The 17,664-nt window shown below is 40.2% G+C and overlaps 1 protein-coding gene across 3 annotated transcripts in view; it reads right to left on the bottom strand.

Moving 5' to 3' along the window:
* Nucleotides 1–2,047: 2,047 nt before the first annotated feature.
* The window catches only part of myom1b (myomesin 1b), a 32,847-nt gene continuing 17,230 nt past the window's right edge, over nucleotides 2,048–17,664 (bottom strand). Inside the window, exons 19-41 of one of the 3 annotated variants that reach the window (XM_085468192.1) lie at nucleotides 13,917–14,113; nucleotides 13,701–13,827; nucleotides 12,997–13,181; nucleotides 12,787–12,901; nucleotides 12,550–12,706; nucleotides 12,359–12,465; nucleotides 12,216–12,260; nucleotides 11,984–12,120; nucleotides 11,750–11,894; nucleotides 10,352–10,411; nucleotides 10,011–10,078; nucleotides 9,803–9,916; nucleotides 9,291–9,350; nucleotides 8,955–9,042; nucleotides 8,827–8,865; nucleotides 8,642–8,747; nucleotides 8,289–8,452; nucleotides 8,017–8,053; nucleotides 7,848–7,870; nucleotides 5,431–5,486; nucleotides 5,105–5,320; nucleotides 2,398–2,539; nucleotides 2,048–2,295 (exon numbers count right to left, since the gene is read on the bottom strand). In XM_085468192.1, the coding sequence (XP_085324318.1) occupies nucleotides 2,063–2,295; nucleotides 2,398–2,539; nucleotides 5,105–5,320; nucleotides 5,431–5,486; nucleotides 7,848–7,870; nucleotides 8,017–8,053; nucleotides 8,289–8,452; nucleotides 8,642–8,747; nucleotides 8,827–8,865; nucleotides 8,955–9,042; nucleotides 9,291–9,350; nucleotides 9,803–9,916; nucleotides 10,011–10,078; nucleotides 10,352–10,411; nucleotides 11,750–11,894; nucleotides 11,984–12,120; nucleotides 12,216–12,260; nucleotides 12,359–12,465; nucleotides 12,550–12,706; nucleotides 12,787–12,901; nucleotides 12,997–13,181; nucleotides 13,701–13,827; nucleotides 13,917–14,113 (2,621 nt within the window). In that variant the 3' untranslated portion in view covers nucleotides 2,048–2,062. Of the gene's footprint in view, nucleotides 2,296–2,397; nucleotides 2,540–4,219; nucleotides 5,321–5,430; nucleotides 5,487–7,847; nucleotides 7,871–8,016; nucleotides 8,054–8,288; nucleotides 8,453–8,641; nucleotides 8,748–8,826; nucleotides 8,866–8,954; nucleotides 9,043–9,290; nucleotides 9,351–9,802; nucleotides 9,917–10,010; nucleotides 10,079–10,351; nucleotides 10,412–11,749; nucleotides 11,895–11,983; nucleotides 12,121–12,215; nucleotides 12,261–12,358; nucleotides 12,466–12,549; nucleotides 12,707–12,786; nucleotides 12,902–12,996; nucleotides 13,182–13,700; nucleotides 13,828–13,916; nucleotides 14,114–17,664 lie in introns of those variants that run through there. The other 2 variants (XM_085468191.1, XM_085468190.1) reach the window with 2 other exon arrangements.

Raw genomic sequence — 17,664 nt, 5'->3', positions numbered from 1 at the left:
TGCCAACAAGTTTTTTCAAAAAGGTCTCAAAGACTTTAGAGTCAGACCTGTTACAGATCGTCAACTTTTCTTTATTATCAGGTGTGTTTCCAGAATCACTAAAAACTGCTGTAATAAAACCTATACTGAAAAAGGACAATCTTGACAAGACACAAATGAACAACTACAGGCCGATCTCAAATCTCCCGTTTTTAAGTAAGATCATTGAAAAAGCAGTTTCTCAACAGCTTAGTTACTTCTTAAAACAGAATAACTGCTACGATGCCTTCCAGTCAGGTTTTAGACAGAACCACAGCACTGAAACCGCTCTGACCAAAGTGTTTAATGACATATGTCTGAATACAGACAGTGGAAAAATGTCAGTCTTAGTTTTACTGGATCTCAGTGCAGCATTTGATACAGTTGACCACAACATATTACTCAAACGACTGGAGAACTGGGCAGGTCTTTCAGGAACTGTACTAAACTGGTTCAAAACATACTTAGAAAACAGGAAATACTTTGTATCAATAGGTAACTTCACATCTGAGCAGACAAGTATCACATGTGGAGTTCCCCAAGGTTCCATCTTGGGACCCCTTCTGTTTAACATTTACATGCTCCCACTGGCACAGATTATAAAGAACAACAAAATAAACTATCATAGCTTTGCAGATGACACACAAATATATATCACAATGTCACCAGGAGACCAAGGCCCTGTACAGGCTCTTGGTAAATGCATTGAGGAAATTAACGACTGGTTATGAAGTAATAGTCTTTGGTGCCAAAGAAAAACGATTACAGGTCACCAGAGACAGTCTATACACCTAAAAACCACAAACCAGGTGAGAAATTTGGGTGTAGTGATGGATGCAGACCTAAACTTAGAAAAACACATTAAGACAATAACAAAGTCAGCTTACTATCACCTCAAGAATATATCAAGGATAAAAGATCTGATGTCTCAACAGGACCTGGAAAAACTAGTCCATGCATTCATCTTTAGTAGGCTTGATTACTGTAACAGCATCTTTACAGGTCTACCTAAAAAATCAGTCAGACAGCTGCAGCTCATTCAGAACTCTGCTGCTCGAGTCCTCACTAAGACCAAAAAAGTGGACCACATCAGTCCAGCTCTGAGGTCTTTACACTGGCTGCCTGTCCGTCAGAGGATAGACTTTAAAGTTCCGATGCTGGCCTATAAAGCTCTGAATGGTTTAGGACCAAAATACATCAGTGACCTCCTGACCCAGTATGAACCTTCCAGATCCCTCAGGTCATCTGGATCCGGTTTTTTTATCAGTTCCCAGAGTCAGAACCAGACACGGAGAAGCTGCATTCAGCTTTCATGCTCCATACATCTCTAACAAACTCCCAGAAAGCCTCAGATCAGCTGAAACACTCAGTTTATTTAAATCCAGGTTGAAGACTCACCTATTCTCAGCTGCATTTGAATAAAGCACCAAATCCACACTTTTAAGCTTAAATTTCAAAACTTACATTTAACTACTGATTTTATCTACTGTTGTGATTTTATGTGTTTTGATTTTATATACTGTTTTGTTTGTTTGTTTGTTATTTAGTTAGTTAGTTTGTTTGCTTGCTTTAATCAATTTTAAATCATGCTTTTTATTTGTTTTTGTTTCTAATGTCTCTGTAAAGCACTTTGAATCACCTTGTTGTTGAATTGTGCTATACAAATAAATTTGCCTTGCCTTAATCGACCTCTGCAAATTTTACTCTTGTTCATCTGGATCATTTTTGCTCTGTTTCACAACAAGAATTTCTCATGTTTGCTTTATTCGTCCGTGCAAACTAGAGAGGCGCCTCTTTAAGCTGGAAAGCCTGCATCACTCTGTATATTCTTAAGAGTACAATATGGAGTACAAAGAAGTATAACAGCTCCTTTATTTAGGCAGATACAGCAAAAAGATACACACAGCATATTGAAAAACAGTATGTGGTTATTAAAATACTACCATCCCATTTCATTTAGTGTAAAGTGGAATATTGTTATTATTAATATGTTATGATAAGCCCACAGCAAAGTATATAATGGGTTTATATTCATTCAGTGATTTCAGGTTGTCTCAGCCACTGCTTCAGGCTTCTCTGCACTGTCTGCAGGTTGCTCAGAAGCTTCTGATTGGTCAACAGGCAGTGTTTGGTTGATCAAATCTACTTTTGCCTCTTTAGTTTGATCTGAATCTAAAGCAGGAACTTCTGCAGGGTCCCCCGCATTTTGTGCCTCGCTTTTTTTGCCCTGCTCTCTGTCTTCCACATTTTTCACAGTCGATGCCTTTGAAACAGATTCTGTAAGGAAATATTTATTAGTAAGCATTTCAGCCCGTCATGGGAAAATTGCACCATTCTGTAATTTTGCCAGTGTTTAAACAACAAACGAAAACTCCTCACCCTTTCGCTTCTGCATTTTAGTTCCAGTAAGTGTGGTTTTCATCTTTTCCTTTGGTGTGTTTGAGCCAAACACTACATTTCCCTCTTCATCAGTCCAATATGAAGTCACCCCCAAGTCAGGTGTCCCCTCTGTGACCTCCACCTGAGTTCATCCACAGTGAAGGGAGACATTGCAGTGTGGTAAAGCTCTACAATCATGAACTAATCACCATACAGTCATTCAGAAAGTGAAATCAACTACTTACCCATGAAGCTCAGTGAGATCACACCTACCGCTGAAGGCTAAAACAGTATCATCTCATAGAGAAAATGATAAAACCTGTCATAATTAAGCTATTTAGGCTACTAAAGTTTTTGCAAAATGTTAAATTTCAGCTTCACCTCAGTTTAATTTACATTAACACAAAAGTTTTTGTATTATTGCAACTTTCTAAAAAAAGAAAGAAGAGATCGCAATGAGAGATTCGCTGATGTATTGCAAAGAATTGTGTCTTTAATTTGATGCAAAAATATTATTTAATCTTTTCTCTTTAAAATGCTCTCAAGCTGAAACGTTCAATGAGTCCAACTCTGGTGCAAGTTGAACTGTGATCTCTTAGGATTTCTTAGTTATACAGTTACCCTTTGTTAAGTTTTTTATGGTTATGTGATATGATATGCACTCACTGGACACTTCATTAGGTACGCTTGTTCAAATGTTCATCATCAAACTAAAGCTGTAGCTCACATGGGTTCACCAAAATTGACAGAACATTGAAAAAATGTTACCTCCATTTCTGCAGTAACATTTGGCTGGTAGGAACTGAAGTGGATTTAAATAACATTAAACCATGCATTAATCCTTGATTGTATAGACAGTTCAGGCTGCTGCTACTGTTTCTGTAATGATGTGGGGGATATTTTTTTTGGCACACTTTGATTTAGCACTAACTAAATTAGGCCCACACAGCCGACCCGAGTATTGTTGCTGACCATTTCCATCCCTTTAGTTGTTCAAATAGGTTTCTCAAACTGTTTTTTTCATCATGACGATGACTTCACTGTAATCAAATGGCCTTCCCGGTCACCACATCTTAATCTAATAAGCGTCGTTGGGATCTGGTGGAACGGGAGATTCCTTCATAAATGTGCAGCTGACAAATCTGCAGCAGCTGTGTACCTAAAAAATTGACTGGTAAACATACTTAACCATTTGGCATACAGCTGGTGACTTAATAGTGCCTATGTATATATATATGGTAGAAATAGATTTGATTTAAACTTGTATAACTAATAGTTTTGTCACTTCAGGTAAGTATAAACAAAATGTGAAGCAAGAAGGATCTCATTACCAACTTAATAATGAGCTAACTTAAAAACTAAAAGTTATGTATTTATACATGCAGCAACTGATGCATAAGAAAAATATCTGGCCCCTAGGCTCTGAAATACACCCTTATGTTCTGTTATTACATTTCAGACTGAAGAACATAATAGTAAAAATGGCTTTTATCTAATTAGAAATGTTCTGGATATTTGTGCTCTATGACAAAAAGACAATACTTTTTTCGTGTCCCTCTTTTGTGCTCATTGTAAAGAGAGTGTCACGTTATCCTGAGGATACGGCAAATGATTGTCCTACAACAAATATCAGGATTACAGTGAAGGGGGTGAGTTGTGTCCATGCTGGTGGTGGATCTTCAGGCTGTCCAACTTCTACAGAAATAGTGATCGGGAGTGAAAACGGAACAACTCGACTGAAACAAGAGAGTGAAACGTAAAAGGTGAAGAATTGAAATCAAAGTGACACGACTCAGAAAGGAAAGACAGAAGGTGGAGGAGGTGGGGAAATACATGCTTTTTTTATTAGTCTCATCAAAAAATGGGAAAAGGAAGAGAAACAATAACCTCTATTGTTGGTATTAACAGTGACCTCACAGTTTTCACTGCATCAACATCCAGGATAATTACTAATTATGGGCTGGGGAAAATCGTGTGTTATATAAATAATAGTGAGTAGACAGTGAGCTGACTTGTACTGTTTTCTGCAGAAGATAACATTTAGAGTGAATGTGAATAAAGTGGAACACACATAAGTTTAAAATTTCACTGAAACGCACATTTTTAACTGTTTTGCTACAAATTATATTTACTTCCAAAGCACACCATCGGAATAAACCCCGGCACATCTGTCTTAACTAGTTTATTTCTTGCAGGTTGAGAAAGATAGAATTGAAATTTGTGCCGTCTCTGTGAGATTTTTCCCACAATTTAATGACACGGTTTCAGTAAATCTGACAGCTGCACGCAGTCTGAAGTACTTGTCTTGTCAGGTTTGCTGGGAAATCCACATAATTTGTAGCAAATGTAAAAACATTTATGTTTTTAATAGACATTCCACACTAACCGTGACATTTTTTCATAGTGGCAGCCACAAATAAGCTTCAGATTTTCAGTGAGATTTGTAATTATTGGACCAAATGTTCACATACAGTATTAATCATAATCTTAAGTAACTCTTTTCTTTGTACTTTTTTTGGTGTTCAGTTTCATCACCTCGGGAGTTTGACTGATTTCTACACAAACCATCAAACACCACCTCTTTTTTTAAAATCTTTTTTTCTTTTTAACTTTTTCCAGTACGCATCATTTTTACATATTTACGACAAGATTTGGACCGCTTTTACTTTTTCTTGCCGCCCGCCTCTTCAGGGATGAACACACTTACGGTGAAGTCCCCGCTCTCTGTGCCGTACTTGTTCTTCACCAGGATGCTGTACTTGCCCGAGTCTGACGTGTTCACGCCGGTGATGGTGAAACTGGCGAACTTGCCCGACTCGAACTTCAGGATGCAGTGCTCATCAGACGTGATCTCTCTGTCGTTCTTCAGCCAGGTGACCTCTGGCACGGGGTTGCCCGAAATGTTGCAGGTGAGATTGAGAGCCTGAATGGAAAATAAGGCACAACTCAGTTACACTCAGGGCAGTCACTGTAAAGGTTAAGACTCTTAGTTGAAGACGTGCAAACCACATGAATTCAGCTAAAACTGTTTACCTTGCCCTCTTGTATGGTGACCACATCAGGGAGGCCTCCTGCTACTCGAGCACGATCTGAAAAGTAACAATATTAACTAATGAAAAATGATTTTCAAAAACAAAGCATGTTGCACACAGTGCACGCAAACTGTGTTTTTATCTAACATGAAAGACTTTATGTGGCTCAGAACAGTCTTCGGGTTAGTATTCATGTTCAGGGCTGTTGCTTGTTGTTTTTAACACATTCCAATTTTATTGCAATGGACTTAAATTTGCAATAAATATGGTAAACTGGCTTTTTAAATTACAATCTCTGATTTTTTTTTTTTTTTTAAAAAGAGTTTTTCTTAATGTTTTTAGAATAAACTATAGTACTAACTGGAGTTAATTTAAACTTCACAGAATAGAGCTCACTTTGACCCACTGAGGTTTATAGTCATGATAAAAAGAAAATAGCTACACCCTCTCACTCTCAGGTTTTATGTATCAGGACATAATAAAAACAGTCTGGTTCTTAGCAGGTCTTAAAATACAACCTCAAATGAACACAGTATATTCTACAGTGAGACTCTCAGGGACCTGGATCTAAGCAATCCAGGGTCCCTGAGCATTTATGGACTTGTACGTTATATGTTTTTGGTGTTGCTGTCCTTCATTCTCCCTGCTTGCAGGTATGTGTTTGTGTGTGTGTGTGTGTGTGTGTGTGCCTGGGAGCACCTGTTTACAGGTGCCTTCAGGCCTGGTAGGTGTGGCCTTGCCACACCTGAAGACAATCACACAGCTGATGAAGCCCCGTCGGAGGAGCTACTTAATGGTTAATAGTTAATGGCCTGTATTTGTATAGCGCTTTACTAGTCCCTAAGGACCCCAAAGCGCTTTACACATTCAGTCATCCACCCATTCACACACACATTCACACACTGGTGATGGCAAGCTACATTGTAGCCACAGCCACCCTGGGGCGCACTGTAAGAGTGTGGTGGAGCTCTCGCCGACGCTGGATCATTGCGTGACTTCACGTTAGTCTCTCGTCCAGTCAGTAAGGTTAGTCTGCCGCATTGCGTGTGTCTTACAGCTGCCTGCCCGTTATTTCCCCAGGAGAAGCGTGGAGACTAGAGGGCAGTGAGCACGGGGTGCTCAAACACTGAGAAGCGGAGACAGGAACACTGGCACTGGGAAGAGGACATGTCACGGGAGTCTGGAACGCACTGAGTATTTATTGTTGTGTTTTCCACTGTTTGCATTCAAAGCTCTGCGCCTGGGTCCTCCTTCCTCACATCCCCACAGTTGGCCAGCGGCAACCGTGACAGAGACAGGTTATTCACAAGCAGAAAACATTCAAGATTATTGCCAAATTCATTGTAAGATCAGACCGTGCAATGCTCAGAGATATTCCAGAAAACTCAAGAGCTGCATCTCAGACTCTATAGGCTAAGACTATGGGTTGTTTTGAAGAATTGCCAAGAGGAACATGGCACCACAGCTGAGCAAGTTCGATCTGAACAAATCACAAGACTTCCTTGGATAGACAAGACCGAAGTAGAATTGTTTGGTCATAATGCAAAGAGCCACATTTAGCAATAATCAACACCTCATACCGACTGTCGGCACAGTGGTGGAGGGGTGATGATTTGAGTTTGCTTTCCACCCACAGGAACCGGGCATCTTGCAGTCAGTGAGTCCACCACTAACTCTTTGTATACCGAAGTATTCTAGAGTCAAATGTGAGGTCGTCTGTCTGACAGCTAAAGTTTGGCTGAAATTGAATCTTGCAACACGACAATGATCCCAAGCACAGCAGCAAATCTACAACAGATCAGCTGAATAAGAAAAAATATCAATGTGCTGCAGTGGTCCAGTCCAAGTCCAACCTTAAGAGAGTTGTGCATATACCAGTATATAACCACAGCGATGTGATGCACTGATGAAGTCATAGACAAAAGAATTACTTCAATGGCATTAAGTAATATGTCATGTGTTGTTGTTCATCTAAAGTTGCATTTAACTCATTTTTAGACCTTTTCTATGGATTAGATGAGTTTTTAAAATTGACAGAGGGTGTTTCTTTGTATCATGTCAGCACGTGACTTATCCTTTGTTACTTCTATAACTCAGTTTAAGTAGTTGACACAAATCAAATACACAAATGACTCTAACTAGGAATGTAAAAATTTTTGCTTTCTACAACATGTTATACTTTAAGTCAACGGAAGTGGAGGAAGAAAATAAATTGAGGAACTGAAATCATATTAATAGTCAAGTTACTGAGCCCTGGTTGTACTTTTAGTCACAGTAAAGTTAGCTACATAATTTGAAACTGATTTAAAAGCAATATATTTGCAACCCGTCTTCATGAAGATTCAGCATCTTCATTATCAGATCTGAAAAGACCAAATATTAAAGAAGTGGAGCTATTGTAAACAGAGTACTACTTACTTCTCTCTGCAATAGCAGCAGCTCTGAGGAGAGAATGACAAATTAGGTCAAAGTTGAGAATGACAAGTGACATTCTTTACATCATTTTTCCTTATATGAGAAAAGCTTTGCTGGGACTGTGGCTACATACAGAAAAGAAATGTTAGTTATAGGCTGGTTAATGACTTACTTGAGTCTCTGGAATTCTGCAAAAGCATCATCAAATGCTGTAAAACAAAAGTTGTAAGAATCAGTTTTACAGGCCAAGACACATCTTTGTGTCGCACAGCATACAATAATTGCAAAACATCCCGTTAAAGAAATCTAACTGATAACTGAGGTGATAATTCCTACAAAAGAAAATCAAACTTTTCACATCATGTAAACATGTTGGAAGCTGGCAAGATGAAAAAAGTTTAAGATGTGAAATCAGCCCAGTTATAAAGTCACTTAGACACTCACCTTGACCAGAGAGGTCAACGGTCCTCCTGAGGCCACCTTTTCCATCGTAGAACTCGATGGCATATTTGCCCATGTCTTTCTCTGTGGGCTCTGTGATCTGAAGCCACAGCTGCTCCCCGACCACGCCGCTCTTTATGCGGTCAGAAAAGGCAATTGCTGAATCCCTGTCAGAGAGACGATATGAAAAACGTATATGTTAAAGGCCACTTTGTGACACAAAAGCACAGAAGCGTCTGATAAGATGAACACTTGGTTTAATCCTGACAACTCACAACTGAAAATTGAATATACATCAGGTATAGATTTGATTAAAAGTTGCTTGTTTTGTTCATGTCAATCAACCAAGAACCTACTTGTAGTGCCATGTGACTTGGAGCAAGTCGTTGTAGTAGCTGACAAAGGTGTAGAGTCTAATGCCCTCATCTGTGCTTGTGATCTTCAGTGGAGTGGAGGAATTGGCTGCAAAGACAAACATCCTTATTTAATGTGTGTTGGGTTAAATATGTACATCATCTGTGGACTAAATATTTCCTCTTACCGATAACACTGAAAACTTCATTCATCAAGTCTTTGAAACCTTAAAAAAAAGACACATTTTATCACCCTAAGTGGTTCATTTGCTGCATTTGTTTCTGATTTCATTGTTGTATTGCCATACAAAGTTACCTTGGTCTGTCAGATTCAGGGTGGAGGTGTCCTGTCCTCTGTTATCCTTCAGAATCACCTCATACACACCAGCATCCTTCTTGGAAATCTGACAGCAAAAATGCAACAGCAAATTAGCTCAGGAAGGTTTTGCAAAAGGAAATTAAGCGTATTCGTCTGAAAAAGGCAAGCGCTTCTCTTCAGCTAGGGGCGCTGCAGTGCACACGTATATGACGCAAAAGCAAAAATAAGAGGCGAACAACAGCTACGAAAAAAAAAGAAAAGCATTCTCAGGCAAAAACGGGAAAACCAGAGGTGGCCGTTGGCCCACGGTCACAACAGATAACTGATCCCAACTTTAAGTCTTCTCCAGATCGGGCTGTCGACAATGTCTGCTGTGTCTGCGGGGAGGTCGCGCTGCAATGGGACACATGTGACATCATGTTTATATGCTGAATTACCTGTGAGGAAAGCATGTCATAATTGGACAGACGTTTACAGAAAATACGACACGATGGGATGTGAGGGGTTCGTGAGTTATACAGTAGATAAGGGACAGAGATGGGTTAGATGAAAAGAGAAGACAGAGATTGTGACAGAGCAGTTCAAATGTCTGGCTTGTTTCCTGTTTTATTTTGAAAATATTTATTTTCTCTTGACTTTTTTTCACCTGTGCCCAGTCAGCCCTCCATGTATATAGTACATATTCCTGTCTCTGTTGGAAGGTAAGGACAGAAAGATCCACACAGAGGGAAACAGAGCAGCACATTTACAGCCATATATGCAAATGAATTCAAAGGTGGTTATACAGTACAGAAATATACACACATATATACGGATATTCACACTTCACTTTCTCACACTCTCACCTGAGCAATTTCCAGTTTCAGCACTCCCTCTGCAAAGCTGAGGTGCTCGTCCACTTTGATCTGGTGTCTGTCTTTGTGCCACAGTGCAGAGGTCTCCTTCTTCATGTTGCCCACCTGAATTCCAGCACAGCAGGATGATGTTTTCAGAGCTCAGTTACATTAAAAAAGAAAAAAATGTACAAGTAAAATCTCTAAAACACAGGCTCACCTTGCATTTGAGTACAACGCAGCATTCTGGTGTCACTTCCCAACTCAAGTACTCGATAAAGTGAGGGCCTGGAACAAACGTCGCAGGTAAAATGATGACAATCGGGCAAATAATGAAAACTCAATTCTGTGAAAATTTTCATAGAGCTGTTAATCTGATTAATGAATCTTCATCACTTTTAAGCAAAAATTCCAAATTTGCTGGTTTCAGCATCTTCTGTGTGAGTTACTGTCAGCTTTTATATTTTTTGTTCTGTTTTAAATGTTGAAGAAACAGATTAAGCCTCTGAGAATAACACAGATCCATCAGTCATTAAAATACTCTTGTGCTCAGGCGCTTACCTTGTTTTCGGAAATACTCCTTTCTCTGGAACTCTGATTCCTTCTGCAGCTGCTTGAACACTGAAAAATACACAAATGACAGTTTTCATAAATTGTGGTTTAAAACAACACAGATACCATTAAGTGCAATTAAATGAAATTAGAATTTAGCTGGAGCTATTACAACATGATTTCTAAAATGTTTCAGTGCCCTCTAGTGTTCATATGTTGCAGATGTTGAGTTCTCACCAGACACTTTATGAGCTAAACCTGTTAAACTGCTCTATCAAAATATCAAATAATTGCAGCAACTCAATGCATTTAGGCATGCAGACATGGTTAAGAAAAACTCTTGTTCAAATCAAGCATCAGAATGGAAAAGAATGATTTAAGTGACTTTGAATGTGTGGCTCAGTATTTTCAGAAACTGGTGGGATTTTACCCAAACAACCATCTCTAGGATGTGAGATAATGCCACTTTGATCTTAGAGGTCGGAAGAGAAAAGCCACCCTGCAGCTCAGGAAGTAGAGCAGGTCATCTGCTAATCAGAAGATTGTGTGTTTGATCCCTGGCTCATCTTCTGAACCTTGAGTTGCTCTCCGATGCATTTATTGGAGTGTGAATGTTAATTAGAAAACACTAGAAAAAAGTGCTTGCCTCAATGGACGAATAAGTATGTTATATAAATGTTTTTATATAGCACTTTTAATCCTCAACTATAATAGAAAAGCACTATATAAGTCCTTTTACCAATAACTATTTGTTATGACCAAGGTACGCAAAAGAGCATCTCAGAACACACAACGCGTCCAGTCTTGAAGCAGATGGGCTACAGTAGAAGATGTGCCACTCCTCTCTGCTAAGAACAAGAAACTAAGGCTACAGTTTGCACGGCCTCACCAAATCTGGACAACAGAAGATTGGAAAAACACTGTTGGTTTGTTATGTATCAATTTCTGGTGCAACATTCTGATGGTAGGGTCAGAATTTGGTTTTGTGCTTCCTACTAAAAGCCACTTTAACCATATTTAAGTGATCATGCCAATGAGAAACATGAAGAGGACTAATTGGGATTCAATATCTGGCCTTAGGACACTTATTTAATAATGCTTGCAGACAGACTGGAAGGAGCAGGTATCAAACCATCCACCACCTGAGCCATAATGGCCTCTGGTACAGTCTGCTTTACTGCTGAAAGTAAAATCGTTTTGGTTGTTTCACATGAGAGATATTATTTAATTTAATTTGTAGGGTTGCCACTTTCTATCAAACCTAATCAAAATATACCCAGCGTGGCAGAGTGTTAAATTATTTTATATGGATAACGTTCTGAGCTTTTTATCCTTGACTGTACACATTCATTCACAATTAAAAGTCACGTTTTCTTTTTTCTTTTTTCTTTTTTTAAATAAACATACCATCCCCTATCAGTACCAAGCTGGACTGGTTGGTAGCTTTTCCATCCTGCAGCTGGAAGGTGTACGTGCCCTCATCCGCCGGGGTCAGAGACTCCATGGTCATCTCAATCACACCGGTGTTCTTGTCAAAGTTCATTTTATATTTCTACCACCCCAAATAAAGCAGCAAATTTTTTACTTTAAAACACAGGTAGAGCACACAAGTAAAATATCTGAACGCAGATTCTCACTGACCTCCCCCTGAGAGACAACATTATCATTGAAAACATAATCGACTTTGCCGTTATTGGACATCTTCTCCGCCTGCAGCCAAAAGCGAACGCGGCCCTTTTCCAGCAGCTCCACAGCTAGATCTGACTTCAGAGGAATAACTGGTGTAAAGAAAGTGATGAAGAAATAGTTAGAAAGTCCGTCCAGTTCATGACAAACCACTAAATAAAGCAGAAATACCATGTGAAGCACTCACTGGGGAATTTGTGGTCATGACTGATCTCCAGCAGCCTCTTTAACTCTGAAAAGAAAACAAGAAGAGATTCAGGATTCAAGATGAGAAAAGCAACACATCATGTAATATGAAAAATCTTCTTTTCTCTCAATTTTCAAACCCACCTTCCTCAGAGAGAGTGTAGCTGGATGAAGCACCGTCAGTGTGAGTGACAAGACATGAGTAAACTCCAATGTCCTCCTCCCCGGGATGATTGAAAACAACTTTAGACCTGCAGAGGAAACACAGCATTCGTGACATGAGAGGTGAGAGGGATGCTCAAATAGTCTTAATGTTAAAAATGTTGCCATCTCACTTGGTTCCCTTGGTCTCTGTGGTCAGGCGGGAGGTGTCTGTGATGTCCTCGTAGTTTTTGGACCACACAAACTTGGAGTCGGGGGTCATGTTGCCACATTCAAAGTTCAGGGAGATGACACCGTCGTCGTCGACATCTACGACTATCTCTTTCGTGCCTAAAAAAACAAGAAGGTAAAAATCTCATCTGCTCAAATTTTGTAGTGTCACCTTCACTTGTTCCATCATTTCATCCCACCTGGTTTGGTCAGAGCGGGAACCGGCTCTGTCACGTCTGAGACTTTTCCTACTCCAGCTTTATTCTGAGCACGCACACGGAACACATACTTCTCTCCCTCCTTAAGATCCTTAATCTGCAAAAAAAAGAAAGAAAGAAATGTTGAAATATATTTGTGATATCCTGCTAAAACTTGGGAATCTCTCAGATAAATGCACTCCTGATTAGCACCTTTGTATATGTCTTTTCTAAGGCTTTGGTGTTGACTCCTCTCCACGCCTCCTCTGGTGCATCTGCTTCCTTGATGTCAACATAGAACCCGTTGACAGGATCGCGGCCCTGGTACACAGGTGGTTTCCATAGCAATACCAGAGAGTCGTTCCGCGCCTCTCTAATCTGCAGATCATGTGGAGGTCCTGCAGCCCAGAAAGATGACTGAGGCTAAATAACAAATCCTGTTTACTCAGTCACTTTCAAGGTTCTGTAAATCCCTAAAGTGATAGTGTTGTCAGAAACCGTGTCTATAACATGTAAATATTCAGTTCACAATTCCAATAGAATAGAATAGAATAGAACTTTATCGTAATTATACATGTACAACAAAATTGTGGGTACAGCAGGAATAAATGGCAAACAGGAGAAATATGTACAATTAAGACATTTTCATGGATGATGAACATTTGTTTTGGTATTTTTTCTTATATTTATAACATAAAGTGACTTTCTTCAACATTAAAAGTTACCAAATTATCTAATAATTCATTTTTTTTTGTATCATTTACCATATTTCTCTGATATAGTTGTATTTATGTGCAACATCGGTGACAGAAAAATAAAGCAGTGTGCATTGGGAGGTTTTTTTTTTGTTTGTTTTTGTTCATCAAATGGTTCATTAAAATATTCTCTCAGTTGGTGAAACATGTGGCCCAACCAACCTGGGACAGCAATGGTCCATTCTTCACACAGGAAGGTATTACTGGGCAGCGACGGGATGCCGACACCAGCCATGTTGGCTGCTCGCACCTGAAACTGGTACTTCTTATTCTCCTTCAGATCGGACACCTGGAAACAAAGACACAAAGACACTCGCCCCTTGCACATTCAGCACATATAACTTCAGGCTCGGATGGTGTTTTTTCATATCAACCCACCCTGTAGGCCCTCTCGCTGACAGCCTTAATGTTGGCCTCGTGCCACTTTCCCGGCACGCCATCGATGACCTCACGGTAATCCACAAAGTAACCGGTGATGTCAGCGCCTCCGATGAAAGTTGGCTGTTTCCAGGCCAGCACCATGGAGTCGCGCACGCACTCCAGGATGGTGATGCCATAGGGTGGAGCGGGAGAGGCTGAGACGCAAATCGCAAATTAATACGGCAAAACCTCGGCGTGAAAACTGACGTAATGGGAAACTGAAGCGCCACAAAAGATTTGATACTTTTAATTCCCACGCCTCTTTTTTCCCTGTAAAGAGCTTCAGTGTCCCATTATTGGAAACAGTTTACAGCAGGAACTCACCAGCAGTTACTCTCCTTACAATGTTAAAGATTACTGGATAGTGGGTTCAGAGACAGTTGTAGGTTAATACCTGCTGTAACAACATCTCGTCCAACCCAACACATTTGTAACCTTAATGCTCAGTGACATTGAGATTTTGGGAGTTAATTGTTATGTCTGCACTCTAACTATGAAGTCAGCAGCCGTAAGATTATTAAATTATTTTTCTCTAGTTCCAGATTCAAAAGATAAATACAGATTAGTCTAATTTAGAAACCACTGTTTTATACACTGAGTCAGAAAGTGTGCAGTTACATGTTGCTTGTTACACTGTATTCCTGGTAACAAAGGGCACAGCGATTTCAGAGACCAGGTTAAAGGAATGACTGGGAGCCAAAGGTCTCCACAAAAGCAGGATCAAGTAACACTGTGATAATAAAGCAGCCTGTCGAGTACAAATAGTCACATGAACTTTATACCCTCTCCTGATTAGGAGTGAGAATGTGGTCAAAGCGTCTGGGAGGTGGGTGTCTGATTAAGTCCAGAGTGCACTCCCAAAAAGGTCTCAGGTCACAAGTGTTCTCTTGGTTGGATGACCCACTTTTCGAGTACAGGGTGTGATTAAGGGGCTCCTGCCATGAATTGCTTTGGTGTCTTTGTGTGTTAAAGTGCTCTGGGTAATCAGAGGAGTGGCAGGTCCTGAGGTGATTGACACTACACATATAAGTTAGGGTTTTGGTGGCGGCCAGAAAGCATGAGTTAAACCCAGGTTTGGCGGTGAATTGGATTGACTTACCTTCAAAAAGAGCCAAGTTACTATTTGTACCTACAAAACTGATGTGAAGTCAAGGCAGAATATATTTTTATGGCTCTTAAGTGGGTAAAAACTGTACTTTTCTTTGTGGTTTTATTTGGATTTGACAAAAGGTTTTCCTCGGTGCTCACCTGCTGACTCTCTCTGGGGCTTCGCTTTCTCCCGATTACCATCTACTGAGAACTTACGTGCCTGCGAGGCGTCAGGCTCATCAGCTGTCTCCACAGCCTGATCCTGAGCCTCAGCAGTTACTGGGTCACAGTGTGCAGCTGTGATTGTGTCAGTATGTGATTCAGGAATTGGGCCTGACACAGGCTCTGAGTGCATGTCTTTTGCCAGCTCAGGGGCCCGGGACCCATCACCTCTCTTGCCCCACTTGTTTTTAGTCTCCCTGGGGTCAGGGTCTGTGAGGTCTGAGCTAGCAGCCCTGGCCCCTTCCCTGGATTCACTGTCAGCTTGAGCTTTATTGCGCTTTTGCATAGTGTTGGGAGGGAACTGGACAGTGTCATGCGTTCCCGTCCAGCGTGGCCTGTGCTCAGTTAGTTGTCCCGCGTTACCCCCCGGCCCCATCTTCGGCAACACACCGTGTAGGATGCCGCCCCCTACGGGTGTTAGCAGAGAAAAGCAGAAGAAGCTTTTTTAAAAACAGGCACAAATCCATCCACAGCTCATTTCTCAATCGCACCACATTAAGAGAACAGAATAAGAAGAAACAAGCACAAAAACATTAAAAAGCAATATTTGCTGAACTGGCAGTCAAATACAGAACAATGTCTTCATCTGACTGGGAGTGGAAATGAAGACAAGATGACCAGCAGGTGACATCCATGTTAGCAGGCTTCAATTGGGATTATGAGAGCACGCAGGCACGTAACACAGAACAGCCGGCCAATAATGTGGGTGCGCGGCTTTGCTCTGGCCCTTAATGAAAAAACTCATGACTTTAGAAACAATGCCAACAGATTCCATCATCTCTTAGATTACAGCTCCAAAAGTGATGTAAGTTGTATATCGAGACCAAATGTAACAGCACACCATGATCTAATTCACGGGTGGTAGTGCTGTGTTTTAATTACTCTGAGTTTTCCTTCAGTTGCAAGTGAACTCAAAGGTTATTTCAGTGTTTTGGTGGCACATTGTAAAATTCCAGTACCAAAAAATGTAAATTAAAAGCAGAATGCATTGATTTACAAATCCCATAAATTTGTATTTTATACACAGTAGATCATAGTCTTCCTTCTCTCACCCCAACTGGTCGTAGCAGATGCCCCTCCCTGAACCTGGTTCTGCCGGAGGTTTCTTCCTGTTAAAAGGGAGTTTTTCCTTCCCACTGTCCCAAAGTACTTGCTCATAGGGGATCATATGATTGCTGGGTTTTTCTCTGTATACATTATTGCAGGGTCTACCGCCTTGAGGCGACTGTTGTTGTGATTTGGCGCTATAAAAATAAAACTTAATTGAATTGAACTGAACTGAATGTCAAGTGTTTAAACTGAGAAAAAGTGCCTTTTTAAGAAGAAATAAGGTCAATTTGAATTTGATTGTTGCAACACATCTCAAAAAATTGGAACATTCTTGTCTGATAAAGAACACTAGCTGATCAACAGTCCTGGGGCTTCTTTGCTGTATTTTTCATTTCATGATGTGTTGAATATGTTTTGACTTGGTGAAAGGCAGCACCTCGACCCTTCTCCTATGAAGCCATGCTGTTGTTCAGTAGATGCAGTGTGGGGTTTAGCATTGTCTTGCTGAAATACACGAGGGCTTCCCTGAAAAAGAATCTGGATGGGAATATTTGTTGCTCTACAACCTGTATATACCTTTCAGCATCTATAGTGTCTTCCCAGATGGGCAAGACGCCAATTCCATAGGCACTAATGGACCTCCATACCTTCACAGATGCAGGCTTTTGAACTGAGCACTGATAACAAGCTCGCTCTGCTTAGTGACCTGTATAACAGACAGTGATTTCAGTGAGGCCAACCCGCGACAGAATTATGTCTGTTTTTAATGCAGTGCCACTTGAGGGCCTGAAGCTCGCACACATCCAGATTTCTCCACACTCTCTGAATCTTTTGACTTCAAGTTGTACACCGATTTATCTTACAGATCTGACTGACTGACCCATCTCTATTTTTGAGAACCTCTAACTCTTTAAGATGATCTTTTTATACAGTCATACTACTTACCTGTTACCATCAAACTCAAAATGAACTAATATTTTTCATGAAATTAAATGTCTCACATTAAACACTCATTTTTTTATGTTCTATTGTGAATAAAATATGGTTTTATCAGATTTTAAAATCATTGCATCCTGTTTTTAATGGAGGTTTTACACAGCATTCCAGCTTTTTGGGAACTCGGGCTGTATAAATTTATAGGTTTGTCATATAAAAAACTGCTGATTGTTGTGCTGAAACAATCTATTTGCATTTGCTGCATCGGTCTGTGTGGTTTCAGTAACAGTTGTAAAATACCCCCCAAAAAGAATTTCCTTTGGAATCTCATCTTAGTTTTTTTGTTCTAAGAAAGTAAAACTATTCTGATTGTGAAAATGCCCAAATCTGACGTTTGTGTGCAAAAGTT

Source organism: Copadichromis virginalis, linkage group LG9, assembly GCF_057382275.1.
Source record: "Copadichromis virginalis isolate Kocher_CV1m ecotype Utaka linkage group LG9, C_Virginalis_male_GT1.1, whole genome shotgun sequence".
In the NCBI taxonomy this organism is placed as follows: Eukaryota; Metazoa; Chordata; class Actinopteri; order Cichliformes; family Cichlidae; genus Copadichromis; species Copadichromis virginalis.
This window is presented reverse-complemented; position numbering and strand designations above follow the sequence as displayed.